We start from the raw sequence: 16,402 nt of genomic DNA, 5'->3' as shown, positions 1-16,402 counted from the left end.
TGTACCAAGTACACATACCGGTATTTTTACTTGCGTAAGGTATATGTCCAGGAATTTCTGCTGGGTTTTCGAAGTGTACTTAAGTATGCGTACTCGTTCGCATACTGGCGAACCCAAACTCAGACCAGCTACTTAAGTATGCGTACCCGTTCGCATACTTGAGTTTTTAAAGTTCTAGAATCGGTTGTCACATGAACTAATACATTTATATATGAAGGAATGCATTCTTTGTAAATCGTGGCTATAATGTTCATGAATTGATTCGAGTGAATCAAACCGATTTTGCTTCAATTGTGTTCTTATATACTTCTATGAGAATATAGCAATTGAACAACTATTTAACTAGTTTCATTTGAGTCATTTGAGCTAGTTATGGTTAAGATGAATAAGGTTGATATGAGAGTGCTTATATATCTAACCTCGGGTAACTACGGTTGAGCCAACATGGTGTACACGTTTAGGTACAGTTACATAAACCTAAATGAAGGTACGTTTCATTTATTTATAACAAGCTAAGTTAGATCTAACGGTTGAAAATATTATCTTGAATCTAATCAGGTTTTCATCTAACAGTGAATATTGAACGCTTTGCTACCAAGGTAACTTATATTCCAAAACCTGATTTGAAAACTATATAAAGGAGAACTCTAGCAACTGGGAAACCTAATCCCCACACCTCCTGTGTGATACTAGTTGTATAAGCTAGAGTCGATTCTCCTTTAACCTTAGCTTTTCCACGAAATCCTGTAGGTTAACGACTGGAAGATTTCATTGGGATTGTGAAGTCAGACCCAACTATTTTCTTTGTAGTTGTGTGTTCTGATCTTACTTCTACTATCGTATTGCGTACTATCTTCTCTAAGATTTTCTCGAGATTTTATCTTCAATATGTAAGATTAAAAGTAGTCACAAACATCTTCGTCTCATCGTTTGTGATTCCACAATATCTTGTTTCGCTACCATACGATTAAGATTATTGTGAGGTGACTGATATTTCTAGATTGTTCCTCAGGAATATAAATCTGGTATATCAATTGGTTCATGTTCACCTTGATTTATCAAAAGACAGAACAAAACTCGTAGGTGTTGATACATGAAAAATAACCTCCCTAACGGGCTTAGAATGCCCCTAAGATGGGAGATAAGCCTAGTAAGAGACGCGGGAACTTGGAGACTAGGCCCAAGCCCCACAACGAAATACCCATGGAATAGGGGGACAAAGAAGGAATTAAAAGATAAAGAGGAGGATATACTAAGGAATGGCATTAGAAGTAATTAAAGAGGTTTAAGACATGTGTGATGATGTCATAAAAGGAGGGACTTTTGAGAAAGTATATATAAGAAAGGACAAGGTACAATGAAAAGGAAATTATCTCTCTTATTATTCCTAGTAAAGTGAGGTCACTTGGTGTAGCTAGGACGGGTAGAACCAAAACTACACCCTTCAACATTTGGCGACCATACCCGGAGGCTCGTGCCTAGTTCATCATGACACACCTGGAAGGCGCTAACTCATACGCGATAGAAAACCAAGCGACCGAGCAGCCTATTAACCTCGATAAGGTGACAATGGAGGACGATGACAGCGAAAAAAAAAAGGCTGTCACGGGATGCTATCAAACAATTAGCAGGACATGGATCCCAAACCAGAGAGGTAGTAGCAACGCAAGGGAATAACGCACGAGTGTCCCAGCTACCAAGATCCATGTCACCAGCCCTGAAAGACATGCAAAAGGAACTAGACGAGCGCTCACAAAGAAGGAAGGAGATGGAAGATTGGATAGCACAAGTAGTAATAGCAGGATAAAACACTCCCAAAGAAACGACAAAAGGCGAAGAGCACAAAGGAGACAAGGAAACAACGATGTCACAAGAAGAAATGGCAAAATACTTGGAGTAGAATTATCATGTGGTAAAACAAGACAACCACTGCCACGTAAGTAGTCCATACCCAGCGAACATCCGAGAATACCAATACCCCGGAGACTACACTTCTCTAAAATTCAAGACATATGATGGACAGGGGAATGCGCGAGAGCATCTCAGCCGATTCCTATCAGCAATGAATGATAGAGCCTCCAATAGAAAATTGTGCCTGAAGAAACTCCCCAAATCGCTTACTGGCACGGTATTCACCTGGTATGATAACTTAAAAGCGGAAAGTGTGGATTCCTGGCCAACCATGTCCACATTCTTTCTCGGGAAATTCTATTCAGCTAAGAGGAAAATCACTGCAATAGACTTGAGCAAGAGCGGACAACGGATGGCAGAAGAAATAGGAAAGTATATCTTACGGTTCCGGCGCTTGGCACTTGATTGTCATGAAGACATCAATGAGGGAACCATCGTCGAAATTTGTGTGCGAGGAATGATCCCAGCTTTCAAGGGGCGCTTGATCAATTTCAGATTCCAGGCCTTCATTGAGCTAGAAGAAGCAGCTGAGAGAATCGCCGACCGTGTAGAAGAGATTCTCATAGACCCTGCTTGGCGCCACACAGTCAGTACCGTATCTGAGGCACCACGCAACGTAAGACCCAACACTAACAGAAAGAAGAGATACCAATTCCAAACCGGTAGTGGGAGCCATGGAAGAAACAGATGGACTAGGCGAGACTCAAACCCACCACCACCCCTGCCCTGCAGCAGGGAACGCACAATCGAACTACTGAACCAGTGGGTTATGTGAAAGGAAATCCAGTTGCCCCCAACAGTGGTAGACGTCAACAAAATGGACAAGAACGAGACCAAGTACTGTCACTGTCATCGAAGGTTGGGACACCCGGCAGAATAATGTTTCGCCATAAGGAGCATATTCAAACGAAAGCGCGCCTCTGGAGAGCTCGAGGCATCTAGGCAAGCGATTGAGCGTGACCCCTTTCCTCATCACTAAAGCAAAGGAGGAAGAGTAGAGAGTATGAAAGATAAATTACAAATTGTAAACAATCTTCCCCCTTTACGGTAAGAATAAATTTTTTTTTTTTTGGAATTCATATGCGATGTGATGAAAAGGGTCACAGGAACGCCAAAGGAACCCGGTCGACTGACAAATCTACAAAAGGCTACGGCAGGTATGCCAAAGGCGCCCGGTCGGCTAACAAATCTACAAAAGGTCACATGAATGCCAAAGGCGCCTGATCGACTGACAAATCTACAAAAGATCACAGGAATGCCAAAGGCGCCTGATTGACTGAAAAATCCACAAAAGGCTACGAGTATGCCAAAGGCGCCCGGTCGGCTGACAAATCTACAAAAGGTCACAGGAATGCCAAAGGCGCCTGATCGACTGACAAATCTACATAAGGTCACAGGAATGCCAAAGGCTCCTGATTGACTGACAAATCTACAAAAGGCTACGGGTATGCCAAAGGCGCCCGGTCGGCTGACAAATCTACAAAAGGTCAAAGGAATACCAAAGGCGCCTGATCGACTTACAAATCTACAAAAGGATACGAGTATGCCAAATGCGTCCGGCCGGCTGACAAATCTACAAAAGGTCACAGGAACGCCAAAGGCGCCTGATCAACTGACAAACCTATAAAAGGATACGGGTATGCCAAAGGCGCCCGGTTGACTGAAAAATCTATAAAAGGTCACAGGAATGCCAAAGGCGCCTGATCGACTGACAATTCTACAAAACGCTATGGCTGCCAAAGGCGCCGGGTCGGGTGACAAATCTACAAAAGGTCACAGGAATGCCAAAGGCGCTTGATCGACTGACAAATCTACAAAATGATACGGGTATGCCAAAGGCGCCAGTTGGCCGATAAATCTACAAAAGGTCATAGGAACGCCAAAGGCGCCTGATCGAATGACAAATATGCAAAAGGCCAAGGGAATGCCAAAAGCGCTGAATAGGCTGATAAAAAGAAAGGGGGGAGTAGGCGCGTTCCATCAACGCCCACATATCCCACTGCATCCTTCTGATAGAAAGAAAGGGGGAGTATGCGCGTTTCATCAACGCCCACCCATCCCACCGCATCCTTTTGATAAAAAGAAAATGGGAGTAGGCGTGTACCATCAAAGCCCACCCATCCCACCACATCCTTCTGATAAAAAGAAAGGGGGAGTAGGCGCGTTCCATCAACGCCCACCCATCCTACCACATCCTTTTTATAAAAAGAAAAGGGGGGAGTAGGCGCGTTCCATCAACGCCCACCCATCCCACCTCGCATCCTTCTGATAAAAAGAAAAGGGGAGTAGGCGTGTTCCATCAACGCCCACCCATCCCACCGCATCCTTCTGATAAAAAGAAAGGAGGAGTAGGCGCGTTTCATCAACGCCCAACATCCCACTGGATACTTAAAAGAGAAAGGGAAAAAAAGGGGTAGTAAGCGCGTCACAAAACGCTCCCCCAAATCCACATATACCTCTCCAAAAACAAAAAGCAGAGATTTATGAATAGTTGTTGCTTCATGAAACCAAGAGTCACGAAGAACACCAACAACAAACTAATAATTAATCAAACACCATACCAATATCCCACAATTAATTAAAAAAAAAAAACGACAACACAACAAACTTATCATCAGAAAAACAAGGGTCTAACATAACCAAAAAAAGACAAAGGGAATGACAACACAAAGATGAAGCGCTTTAAGCAGGCTGAAGCTTAGCCAACTCCTGTCGCTTCTCCTCAAGATCTGCACGAACCGTTGCCTCAGCGGTCTCGGCTCTTATCACTTCATCGTTAGCTACCCCAACATCAGCAAGCAACAGATTCAGCACCTCTTTCTTACTAGCAGTCGCCTCAGAACGCTTCTCCATTTCCCCTTCTAGCTTAGAAATCTGACTCGTAAGCCGACCACGAGGGTCATTCTGACTCTTCACCTTTGCCAAAAACTCTTCCAACCACATTATTGAAAACTGAACGTTGATTGCAGACCGCACGACAGTCTCCCAGCCACGCATTGTCGCTGCGTCAACAGGATCATCTCCTACACGCGTGAGTTGGTCAAAGATTTCCAAGAGATTCTTAGTCATATAACACAAAACACGAACGTCCAGAAGACCCGCCTTCTCCATGTGACCACCACCACGCTCCACAATATCTTTATAAGCGGCGGCAAAAACGGTTGGAACCCAAAAGCCGTGAAAAAGGGTGTGAGTAGCAGGATCTACTCCAACCTCGGAAGCACTCACTACCAAAGGGAAACGAAGATGCACGTCCTCGGAGTTTTCTGGCGCAACGGGGATAGATAGTATGTTAGAAACAGGAACATCAGTATGCTTCTCCAAAGGAGAATAGAAACCACTACCATCCGTACGAGCACGTTTAAAAGACCCATCGCCACTGGGGACTACGCGTCGCATAGTGTCCATATCAAGCTTAACGGTTTCCTTACGCTTCTTACCCATATCCTAGCGCCAATGATGAAACTTTAGTAAACAAACGAACGAAAGCACAAAAAGAAATAAGGGAGCAGAAAGAGACAAGGGACCAACCTCAGGAATCGACGAATCGGGCGGGATATCAGCGGGTTTAGGACGAGACGCGGAAGAACTAGAAGACGACTCAGAGTCACTAGTAGAACCTGAGAAATGGGAGATGACCACCATTGCGATAAACAACTTAGATTTATAAAAAAAAAAAAGGAAAGAGAGAGGAAAGAATAATGATAAAAACGAAGACACGTATTAAGTAGGAGCTTACCCGCAGGATAATTAACGGTTAATGCCACGTGGGATGAGGACCCACCAAAAACTGACCGGCTGGACCCATATGGTCTCATTGATTGCAGAACGGCAGTAGGGGACACCGGAGGTTCGCCCCTAACACGGACAGTTTCATCCCGAAGAGGATGAACTGACGATATGCGAAGGCGCAGAGATACCCAACCGGTACCCCTGGAAAGACTAATCCCGAGGTCCCTCAACTGGTCTACAAACGAGAAAATCGGACTGTTACTCACGCTCCTAAGAGGTTGTGACGCGCTCTATCGACGACCTTGCTGAGGTTGTAAGGATAAGATGTTAGCAGAACAACAAGGGCGCGGAGCAGACAACTTATCTGCCTCTCGCCTAGCCTTCTTTGCAAGGCTTTTCTTAGTCCAATCACTTTCAGGCATGTTCAAGTACTCTTCCATTACATAAGAAAGGGCCTTCCACCCCACGCGATTGGAATGAGGAGCTTCCTGAGAAATCAATCCCCGCTACTCATTTTTATCAAAGAGAAAAGGGGCGACGATAAATGATAAATGAATATAAAACGAAGGGAACAACAAGTACATGTGTTGTCAGAGGATTAACATACACCTCTATCTGTGGGGGCTTACGATCGGAAAACGACTTCGAACCCTTCTTTGGATTTACGGGCTCATGACCTTCAGGAGGAGCCCAAGAAGTCAGTAAGGGCGACCTTTAGTAGCTGGAACGATAGATGAGTAGAAGCTACGGCATCATCAAGTTCAAATCCCGACGACGTATGAAATCATGGTACTCATGGGCTCCCTCAGTAACTGCCAAAGGGCGCTCAGGGACATGCTTCCTGAACGAAAAGTCGACCCCTCGATCGGACAGACGTGTCGGTCCCTTAAAGATAAAACGATTGAAACTGGCGATGGTATCCCTAATATCAGAGCTTCCCCAATGAGGAAAGAGGAAACCTACGAGGAATTCCATGGTCAAACCCAACTTGCCGAGCTGCACGGTCGGGGTTGTAAGACATGGCGATGAACTTGCCAGCATGGAAACCAGGGAGATAGCCAGGCAACACAGCCATCACCAAATCAAAGTCTGCCTCCGCAAAAAGCTTTGTCGAGTCCATCTCTGTGTCAAAAGGCGCAGTAAAGTCATAATGCGCTGGACTCGACTGGTCGTCTTGGTAAGGAAATGGCACAAAGTCTTTAGACAAGTCCAGATATTTGGCAATATCTCCATTGGGGACTTTCCCCTTGAGATGCCAAAGAGCTATCCGCGGGTAACCGTAATCGACTGGAACCCTCTTAACCGAGCCATCATCCTTCCTAACATCTTCTTCACGGTGAATCGCTAATGCATTAGGATCAGGCGCGTATGGGGAAACATGATCCCAAGACCATGCTTGCATAAAAGAGGCTGAGATGTAAGTCTCGATCTTATGCGATGAATCTACTGTCTGAAGGTCGTGACAGAACAAATCTAGATGACGATATAAACCGCCTAATCCATAAATGGGCTTTCACAACTGGCTCCCGCTGTTGCAAAACGGGGTCGCAATTGCACATGGCTGTTGCAAAGGGGGCGACTCGAATTTTCGCAACGGAAATGTAGCTGTTGCGAATTTCGATTCGCAATGGTTTTCGCAACAGTAGATTCCAGTTGCGACGAATTTTTTTTGCAACAGAAACAAAACAGTTGCTAATTTTTTATTGTTTGTTGCTAAATCTTGACTAAGTCAACGTAGACTGACCCCAAAAGTCGCGGTAAAAAATTAGCAGCAGGCTTCAGCAGTTGCGAAAATGTTTGACTAAGTCAACGTAGACCGACTTTGTGCAAATTTAGCAACAGTTTGTAGTTGTTGCTAAGTTTTTGCAAAAAAATAAAATAAGGTAGGTCTTTGTTGACCTGGTCAAAAAAACTTCGCTCCATTCTATTTTATCCTGCAACTACCCATGACCCAGAGATTCAATCCACTCAATCATATTCTAAAAATAACTCTTTAAGAACAACTAGAAGATAAATCATATTCTGCAAATACTCATGCACTATTGCTTATATTGACATTGATATGTTCAATCATACATAAGAACAACATTTAAGAAAAATACAAAAGAAGAGAAGATAACAACTATATGTTCATCTACACATGGTATACATATGAGTTACTCTTGATTTCAATAAGACTAACTTAGTTTATTGTCGAACTCTAACAACTATGATGATAAAAAGAATTTTGGACACAAAGTGTTGCAGTACCTTAACTAGCTCCACTGGACCAAGTTTCCATTCATTTTGTTCACCATATGTAATCATCTTATCAGCACCACAGACTCAAACACCATCTGCTCATGACTTTCAATCTTAATCTCCTAACTGAATTTCAAACACAACTCCAGTTCCACTCAACAGCTCAGTCCCTGCAACTTGCTACTGCATCCCAGGCCAACCATTCCACCTGCAGCTGCAACTTCATCTTGACCAGCACCACTAGCTTCTTTGTATCCAACTGCACCTGGAATGCCAACCTGCAAATAATCTTCTCAGTTTCGAAAGCAACCACTACACAGTACCATCAACTCAATAAGACCCATATACTGCATCTCTGCTTGCAAATTCAGCTAAGATTCACATCACCACCTTACCAACAGCAAGCACACACAACTCCATTTCACCATTCCTAACTGCAGCTTCATAACCACTTTGATTGATTGGACATTTAGACTGAAAAGAACAGCTCAAATCAGTACAAGAGCAAAAGGTATATTGGGCCGACACCATTTTCGGATATCCTTAAAAGAGCGAAAGGTATGTTGCTTACCAGAGAAAGGTCGTCAACGACATAATCTGGCAACAAAAAAATCATTGAGTGTAATACCTCACAAGAAAGTGAAATCCAAAGGTTAATATTAACAAATTTCAGCAAAAATGGGCTTCGAGCATAACCAAATGAACTTACCAGGGATTGATATACCCCGGGTGGCTACTAGCTTCAGTTGACCTTATACTCCTGAACAACTACAAACATATACATATACGGGAACCACATAAATGCAAGAAGTAAAATTCATTCACATATATATATATATATATATATATATATATATATATATATTACATACCAAGTTTTTTTCAGTTAAAAGTAAAATACTTCGTATGCATAGTTGCATAAGAATCTGCCGCATACTACATCATAATCTTCTTATGCACAAATGACAAGTGTGAAAATTAGCAAAAATAGTAAAAAGTAAAAAGTCGTCCGAACATTAGCATAAAAAGCAAAAGCCATATATGTTTATCGTTGATATACGCAAAAGATGATGGCTGGGATATCTTCACAACCCTTATTCAACTAACCAAGCAACCAAAGCATCAACAAATCACATTCTGCACCATTTGTATTGATAATGATATGTTAATGATACATGAAAGAAAAGAGAAGGAAACAACTTAGTTTTCTCTAAATATCACAGAGATTCTAACTAATTTCAGAAGCATAGTGAGTGTATAGGATACAATTTTCTGCTTCAAGGGACAACCTAGATTTCAAGAAGAGAAACCTATTTGACCAACTATACCTTAATGATATCTGATTGGTCCCAAATGCTCATGATTTCTTTCTTAGCAGCCTCAGGTGATGGCCACAACGCCAATCTCAAATTTGGATCGGATGCAACCAGCCTTCTTAGCTATCTTCATAGCAGCGAGTTGTGTTGACCTGCATGGTTCCTCAATCAAACCAACGGAGCCATATTGAAAGACGGATGCCTGTACACAATTTTATGAAAAAACAGAATACTTAGTGACGAAATAGTTGGACTTGCATTAAACAGAAGCATTTTCAGGTACTGTGAAGCAGAAAACAACCAAAATCTACGATTAAACAATTTCAAGCACCATTACTGGGCTTAATTATACTGCAAAATTCTCCAGTGTGTGTATACTGCAGAAATTCTTCAGTAAGGTCTATCCAGAACTGAGTATGTAAGGTTGTATCACTATCATCTGCAATTGATATGAATCTATTAGATTCACCAAGTACACAAAACTACTTATAAGAGCCAGTGAAAAGAACTAGTCATAAAATGGAAAACGACATAATTTTCAAGGTTAAAAAGATGGTCACAACCAATAGAAAATTAGGTTATGTTGAAATAAATATGCACAAACTGGTATCTATCTATGTCTTGGAGACCAGAAGATGCAAAGTGGCAAACTACCTGGCCGATCAAGTGGGTGATTAAAAATCCCTCATGTGAGATTCCAATAACATCAACTTTAGATGGGTCTGCAAAAGATACTGTATGCTTGGTATGAGATGCAAGTACACCATTGACATCCTGGCCACATTAAGAAATACGTTACCAAGGTATATATAAATAAGGGTATAGAAAACATAACCAAGACGTAACAAGTAAATGAACACACCTGTGCACATTAAGAGATACTGAATGAGTGAGCGAGTGAGAGGCTGACTTCAAAAGACATAGCGAAATCCAATCTTCGAACGACTCTCGGCAACGGATATCTCGGCTCTCGCATCGATGAAGAACGTAGCGAAATGCGATACTTGGTGTGAATTGCAGAATCCCGTGAACCATCGAGTTTTTGAACGTAAGTTACGTCCCAAGCCTTCGGGCCGAGGGCACGCTTGCCTGGGCGTCACGCACCGAGTCTCCCCTTCCAACTCATGTCCTTGGCGCCTCCTGGCGACATTGGTATTCGACATTGAATGGGGAGGATATTGAACCCCGTGCCTTGAAAGTGCGGTCGGTCTAAACACAGGTCCTGGGAGGCCAGCGTCACGATTCGTGGTGGTCGACACTCGTTGTCTCTCTTCATTCCTGAATCCGTGTTTGCTGTGCTTACCGTGAAGGACCATAAGGAACTCATCGGGCCATAAATATGGCACCCACTCTGTGATTCTAGGTCAAGCGGGACTACCCGCTGAATTTAAGCATATCAATAAGCGTAGGAGAAGAAACTTACAAGGATTCCCCTAGTAACGGCGAGCGAACCGGGAACAACTCAGCTTGATAATCGGACGGCTTCACTGTTCGAATTGTAGTCTGTAGAAATGTCCTCAGCGACGGACCGGGCCCAAGTCCCCTGGAAAGGGGCGCCTGAGAAGGTGAGAGCCCCTTCGTGTTCGGACCCTGTCGCACCACGAGGCGCTGTCGGCGAGTCAGGTTGTTTGGGAATGCAGCCGAAAGCGGGCGGTAAATTCTCATGAGGAGCAGGGAACGTCGGAGATCTGGGCTTGAAAGTATATTCTGGAGCCGAGGATGACTCCAATTTAAGGTGGTGGTATTGTAATACCCCGATTTTGGTTGTGGTTCACCGATGGAATGGAATATAGGTAATGGTTTGTCCTTTCCTAACACCGAGGCCTTTTCAGCACAATTGGTTCCAGAGTTGGAAGAAAACTCTGCAGTTAAGCGTGCTCGGGAGGGAGTAATCCAGGGATGGGTGGCAGAAAACTTTGCAGTTAAGCGTACTCGGGCGGGAGTAATCCAGGGATGGGTGACCATCCGGGAAGTTACTGCTGGATTGTCGCGGCGATGCCCGTTAAAAACCCCACACTGTCGGATAACCGCAGTGGCTAAGTGGGGACAATATCGGTGGAGGGACGGGTCATTACACTTCTGGTGATGGTGGTGATTACCAAGGAGTATTTATGAGTTGTTGATGTCTCTACCAAATCATCTGGTACCTTGAATTCTTCCTCTTCATTGTGCAGTATGGCGGCCATTCTGTCTGCCAGATCTTCATACTCTGGATTTGAGAATTGGGTTGAAGAAGAAGCTACGTAAAAAAAGACGTTGCTTGGGAAAACTAAAATCCTAAGAAAACACCCCAAGTCTTCAAGAAAAAAAGAAACAAAAAAATTGATTAACCTGCAAAACAAAACAACACAACAAGAAAGACAAGAAGAAACTTATTAGGAAGAAAAATTTAGACTCTCCTCTGACGAGAGAAAATAATCATCCTAAAGATGAGAAGAAATCGCCCTAGTGACGAGATTAGTTTAGGTGCACACAAAATGCATCCATTATTTTCATGAAGCATGAGTTTCTTTTCAGTGTGCTGTTACATGAAAAGCATTTGTTCACAACTTATTTTCTATGTAGTATGTCCTTTATATATACACTAGATTTGTGTCCGTGCTACACAACGGGTGTGCTTAACTTCTCCAAACAAATGTATACAGCATTATCATTCAAGGAAATAACAACACGAAAAAGGCTATCAATAGCAGCATCATTACTTTCAATATCATTTAACTTATCAAGCTTTTGAGTCCTGCTGTTATAAGGTCACCCTCGTGACGGTGACAGTAAGGGTGCACTTTCTATCCCCTAGATACAATAAGGATGTATCTCGGGGTAAGACTTGGAAAATAGAAAGAAAAAAAAAATAGTGCAAAATTCAAAGCAACAGACCAGCAACACTTTTATTTAATAGAACATGGTTCCTCTTTTGTTCTTCCGTTATATTTTGTCATTAGCTTTTCATTCAGTCACACCTTACAAGTTTCAAAACAGAGAAAACAGTACGTGTAGAATTTGAATCTTTATAGCTATTTCTGTGTATGCAGTACAAAACGACCAGTTCATTTTTGTCGCGGAGAGATGAAAAATGGCGCTTCTGTTTCGAATATCTTCTTTTACATTACATCTCTGAGTGGACAACTCCTGACTGTGATTTCTTCTTCTTTTTCTTTCCTGTTTTCTTTTTCTTAACTCCATCCCCTGCTGTCCGTTTGAACACTGCCAAGATTTCGATGCTGTGCAAATAGTTATACAACAAGTCAAACCACTTAAAATTACTAAAATCATATATGTTCAGCACACGATTATAGAAAAATATATATATATAGTAAAGGGACAAGGTAACAGGGGGGTGACCAAGTATAAGATACATTGATGAGAAGAGAAGACATGAGACCTGTTAGTTCCAGGAAAGAAATTGAAGCCATGGGCTTTCTCCAAATGCCACCCTTTACTAGACAACAACGATCTGCAATCCTGTTCATCAGATGAGGACTAGAATCAGTACGGATGAACATAATTCGAATCAGCTTAACTTGAATATTCCAAGTCTCAGAATCTCAGATAATTTTAGCTGCTGTGCTGACCTCCTTAAAGCTCTCCCATCCACAGCTTATATAAATAAGAGTTTCCGGAAGTGATTGACTTTTCTCCCATATTGTTTTGCCTTCTATCTCCACTGATGACTCCTTCGCACGTAAAATCCATGGTCGCTTTTCATCTTTTTCCTTCAAAACAGACCTGGGATAGAAACCAAAAGTGAATTATAGAGACGCACTATGAATTACTGTAGTTCCCTCAAGCTCATGAAATATAATTAATTCGGATTCATCAACGACAGCAGATGCTGAGATATAGTTATTACCTCACAGGGGACTTTGCCTTGCGTTCATAATGAAATAAGTTCCGTAGCGTTTCAACCAGGGTTGGGTCCAACCCTTTCCTAGGAGGATCAACAACAACTACATCTGATCCCTCGAGCCAAGAGAGAGGATCCTGATACATTTACCAGTGGGTTATAAGAAGCCAACAAGCAAACCAAGTCACGTGTGACATAATTGAAAACACACTTCCAGGCCGTATTTAGGATAAAATATAATATAGAACAAAATGAGGTATGAAGCAATAAAATCACAGTACTGATCAAATTTTTGATACAGTTAAAACATTAGAAATGACATAAAAATAATAAAATATGGGTCCAGCAGAGATAAGTTGCGGTGAGGCTGAAAATTGAATACTGACAATTGAAGTGTCTGCATGGTGCCAGCTAATGTTGCTATCTAGATGTTTTGGCAAGCGGCTGACTGTCTTCTCAAAAGATAGCTTCGACTCTTTGTTAATTTCAATGCACTTAACAGACCTGCGAATAGGTAATAGTAATTTTGAACTTCAATTAGGTTACTTTTCTGTAGGAGACTTTGGAGTTTCAAACATTAGATCAAGCAAATAGAGATACTAAAGTTACTTGCCTGCATTTCTTAGCAACAGCCAATGATAATCCAATGACACCTGCTCCTGCATACATATCAGCAACTGAAGCACCATAAGGGACATACTTGTGCAATCTTTGGAGCAAAGAATCAAACGCCTGCAACAATGAACCCACTAATATTCAAGTAACATATTTCATAGCTGGTGCGTTTTGGAAACCCCAATCAGGAGGGGTTTCTCGATGGACATACTTAACTATTAAGCTTTGCATCAAGGGGTTAATGTAATTCAACAGACACTCTTAGATTCCTAGTTCATGTTAAGGTAGTTGACCAGGTCAAAGTTCAAACTGGATAAATGTACTTCAACTCTTGAAATTGAGTATAAAGAATTTGTTGGAATCTAAACTTATCTTACCCTTGTATTAGCTTGACCAAAACTGGACGGAGCCAAGGATATGTCGATGCCCCCAACACGTTCCCAAAAATCTATTTCCCCTAATAGATGTCTCCACCGATTTCCAAAAATTATCTGTGCAACGAATACCCGATTCAAGTTAATTTTTGAAGAAAAAAAATCAAAAGGTTCAAATTTGTACAAAATCTACAATCCTGGAAAATACATTCACGCCTTCACTTACATTGTTAGTCGATGTCTGGAAGTTAACCCAAACAGAGTGTATGAGATTAAGATTGCTACTGGGCCCACCATTTCGCCATAAGAACTGCAAACAAATAATCAGACCATCATTCACTTGATCAGAGGAATTAAGAGGGTGCATACACAAGCAGGTTCTTGATACTTAAAGTTCAGAGGCGTGCAGAATATACTAATAAAGCTGATGGCTTACAGTGGCCAAAGCATTCAACTTGTCTGCACCGTATGAAGTCTCATTTCTTGAATTCCAAACCAAGGAAACCTGTACTTTACCTGAAAACAAATATAATTTAATTTAATTTTCAACGCATTTTCAGTATTTTACATCATACCCTGTAAATTTTGGCTACAAATGCAAATACAGAATTCATCCTACTAACCGCTGCGGTATCTCTCAGTCGCTGGAAGGGATGTGTTATGCATAGTGACAGCCATCTAAAAAAAGTTTCAAAACCAATAAATATGTCACATATTTCTCAATTGAATCATGTTCTTTTTTACCTAAAATCTGTACTAGGATCTGATAAAAGGGAGTCAAACTTCTAACCTGTACATATCGAAGCTCCCCAGTCACCTCGTCTTCATCATATGGCACCACATCCAGCTTAGCCATTCCTAAAACAACAAAAAATAGTGGCAACGCGCAATCTTATCGATAGTGTCAAACTTAAAATCCAGAACTCAAAAAGAAAAAAAGGAAAGAAAAAAAAGAATCCTGAATTGGAAAAAAGTTGCCTTGTTTAAGAAGCTCAACAGCTGCATTGATGCTCGGATGATGAGCTGCAAAACCACAATATTAATATTGCGATTTCAATTAATTGTACACCACCAGTAGTCAAAACCATAAGTAAAGTTCAGGTGGAGCTAACCTTGGCAGGAAGGAATATCTACAACATTATGAGTACCCTCTTGATACAGACCAATCAAAGGTTTAACTGAAGAACCTCTAACAGCTAATTTTGCACGACATCTCCAACCCCACTATAATATATTATCACAATTCAGTAAGTTTCGTCAAAAAAGGTGTAACAAACTATACAAATCAAATTAACATGCTAGTATCCATACCAATCTACAACTATCAAACGTAAAATTTGAAACACCAAGATTTCTAAAGAAAGCATTAGCATCTTCAAGTATGTTAGGACTATGAAGATTCCATTCGTGGGTGCACCCAGAACACCTGCAAAATTAGAATACAAGTTTTAAGCAAAATCAAATTGTTGCTCAGAAAATTAAACAAACACATAAACTACAAATATAAATAAATCAAATAAACGAATTGGAAAAAGTTTCTTGAGTAAACGAAGGTTTAAAGAAATGGGTACTTACGAATCAAAGTGCTGACACTGAAGTGCACAATTCAACGAAGGATCTGGGACTATTGGGTTATTATTAATGCTATTGTTGGTGTTAGGTATCAGTGAAAGGGTTTTTGGTGAAGGTGATGGTAATGATGGAGAAGATGAAGATAGTTGAGTGTGAATTGGAGAAGATTGAGTTGTAAGATGAGATTTGATGATGAGTGAAGATGACGGGTTTTGAAGGACTGGTGAGATGAGTGAGAGAAGCATTTCTCTCCTGCTAAATATTTTTTTTGTTGAGAGTTCTTGGTGACATGAGGGCGGAAAATCAAGTGGATAATGTTTACATTCTACCCTGTTCCTGGTGATGGAGCAACTGGGGTAAAACGCCTTAGTACTAGTAGTAGTACTACTGTAGTAGTAACTTCGATAAAGGCAACATTTTTGATGAAGACGGGCTTTAGTTATACTTGGTGAGAGTGAGACTGGCACTCGGGCTGGTTCTAGTTTGTAACTTTTTTTTCTTTTTTTTCTCCAGCGCTTCAAACTGCTCTCACAGTTGGCAAAGGGTCACTTTTTGGCCCACCATGAAGAGAAATGTGAGGGGATTATTGTATTTTTCAGTATGTAATTTTCAGTATGTAAGAGCAGTTACAGTGGATTCGACAAATCTTTGATTCGTTCATTTTGGTCTCACCGTATTCATTTGCACTCAACAAAAGAGAAAAATGGTTGAGAAAACGACAAATTTAATGATTTGTCCATTGTGGTTTTTGAGCTACCGCCGCGTCTTGTCTTAGACCGCGTGGTTGATCATAAGCC

General features: G+C 41.5%; 1 protein-coding gene and 1 non-coding gene across 2 annotated transcripts; one reads left to right on the top strand and one right to left on the bottom strand.

The window, feature by feature from the left end:
* Window positions 1-10,143: 10,143 nt before the first annotated feature.
* Window positions 10,144-10,299, top strand: LOC113307016. Its single transcript, XR_003338986.1, has one exon. It is a non-coding gene; the product is annotated as a 5.8S ribosomal RNA (ribosomal RNA).
* Window positions 10,300-12,062: 1,763 nt separating this feature from the next.
* On the bottom strand, window positions 12,063-15,958 carry LOC113302857 (uncharacterized RNA methyltransferase pc1998-like). Its single transcript, XM_026551812.1, has 15 exons — window positions 15,609-15,958; window positions 15,345-15,459; window positions 15,146-15,257; window positions 15,012-15,056; window positions 14,824-14,891; window positions 14,657-14,711; window positions 14,470-14,549; window positions 14,260-14,343; window positions 14,037-14,150; window positions 13,658-13,776; window positions 13,431-13,548; window positions 13,051-13,181; window positions 12,773-12,926; window positions 12,583-12,662; window positions 12,063-12,421 (listed from the first exon to the last, which is right to left on the bottom strand). The coding sequence occupies exons 1-15, from the start codon at window positions 15,848-15,850 to the stop codon at window positions 12,307-12,309; spliced, it is 1,632 nt and encodes a 543-aa protein (XP_026407597.1). The 5' UTR covers window positions 15,851-15,958; the 3' UTR covers window positions 12,063-12,306.
* Window positions 15,959-16,402: the final 444 nt, after the last annotated feature.

This window comes from Papaver somniferum, chromosome 8, assembly GCF_003573695.1.
Source record: "Papaver somniferum cultivar HN1 chromosome 8, ASM357369v1, whole genome shotgun sequence".
Taxonomy (NCBI): Eukaryota; Viridiplantae; Streptophyta; class Magnoliopsida; order Ranunculales; family Papaveraceae; genus Papaver; species Papaver somniferum.
This window is presented reverse-complemented; position numbering and strand designations above follow the sequence as displayed.

Coding starts and splice junctions, on each gene's coding strand:
- LOC113302857 (XM_026551812.1), bottom strand. CDS start 15,850: ATGCTTCTCTCACTCATCTCACCAGTCCTTCAAAACCCGTCATCTTCA. Junction 15,057..15,145: donor AGATATTCCTTCCTGCCAAG/GTTAGCTCCACC, acceptor GTGGTTTTGCAG/CTCATCATCCGAGCATCAAT. Junction 12,422..12,582: donor TTCTTTCCTGGAACTAACAG/GTCTCATGTCTT, acceptor CTATTTGCACAG/CATCGAAATCTTGGCAGTGT.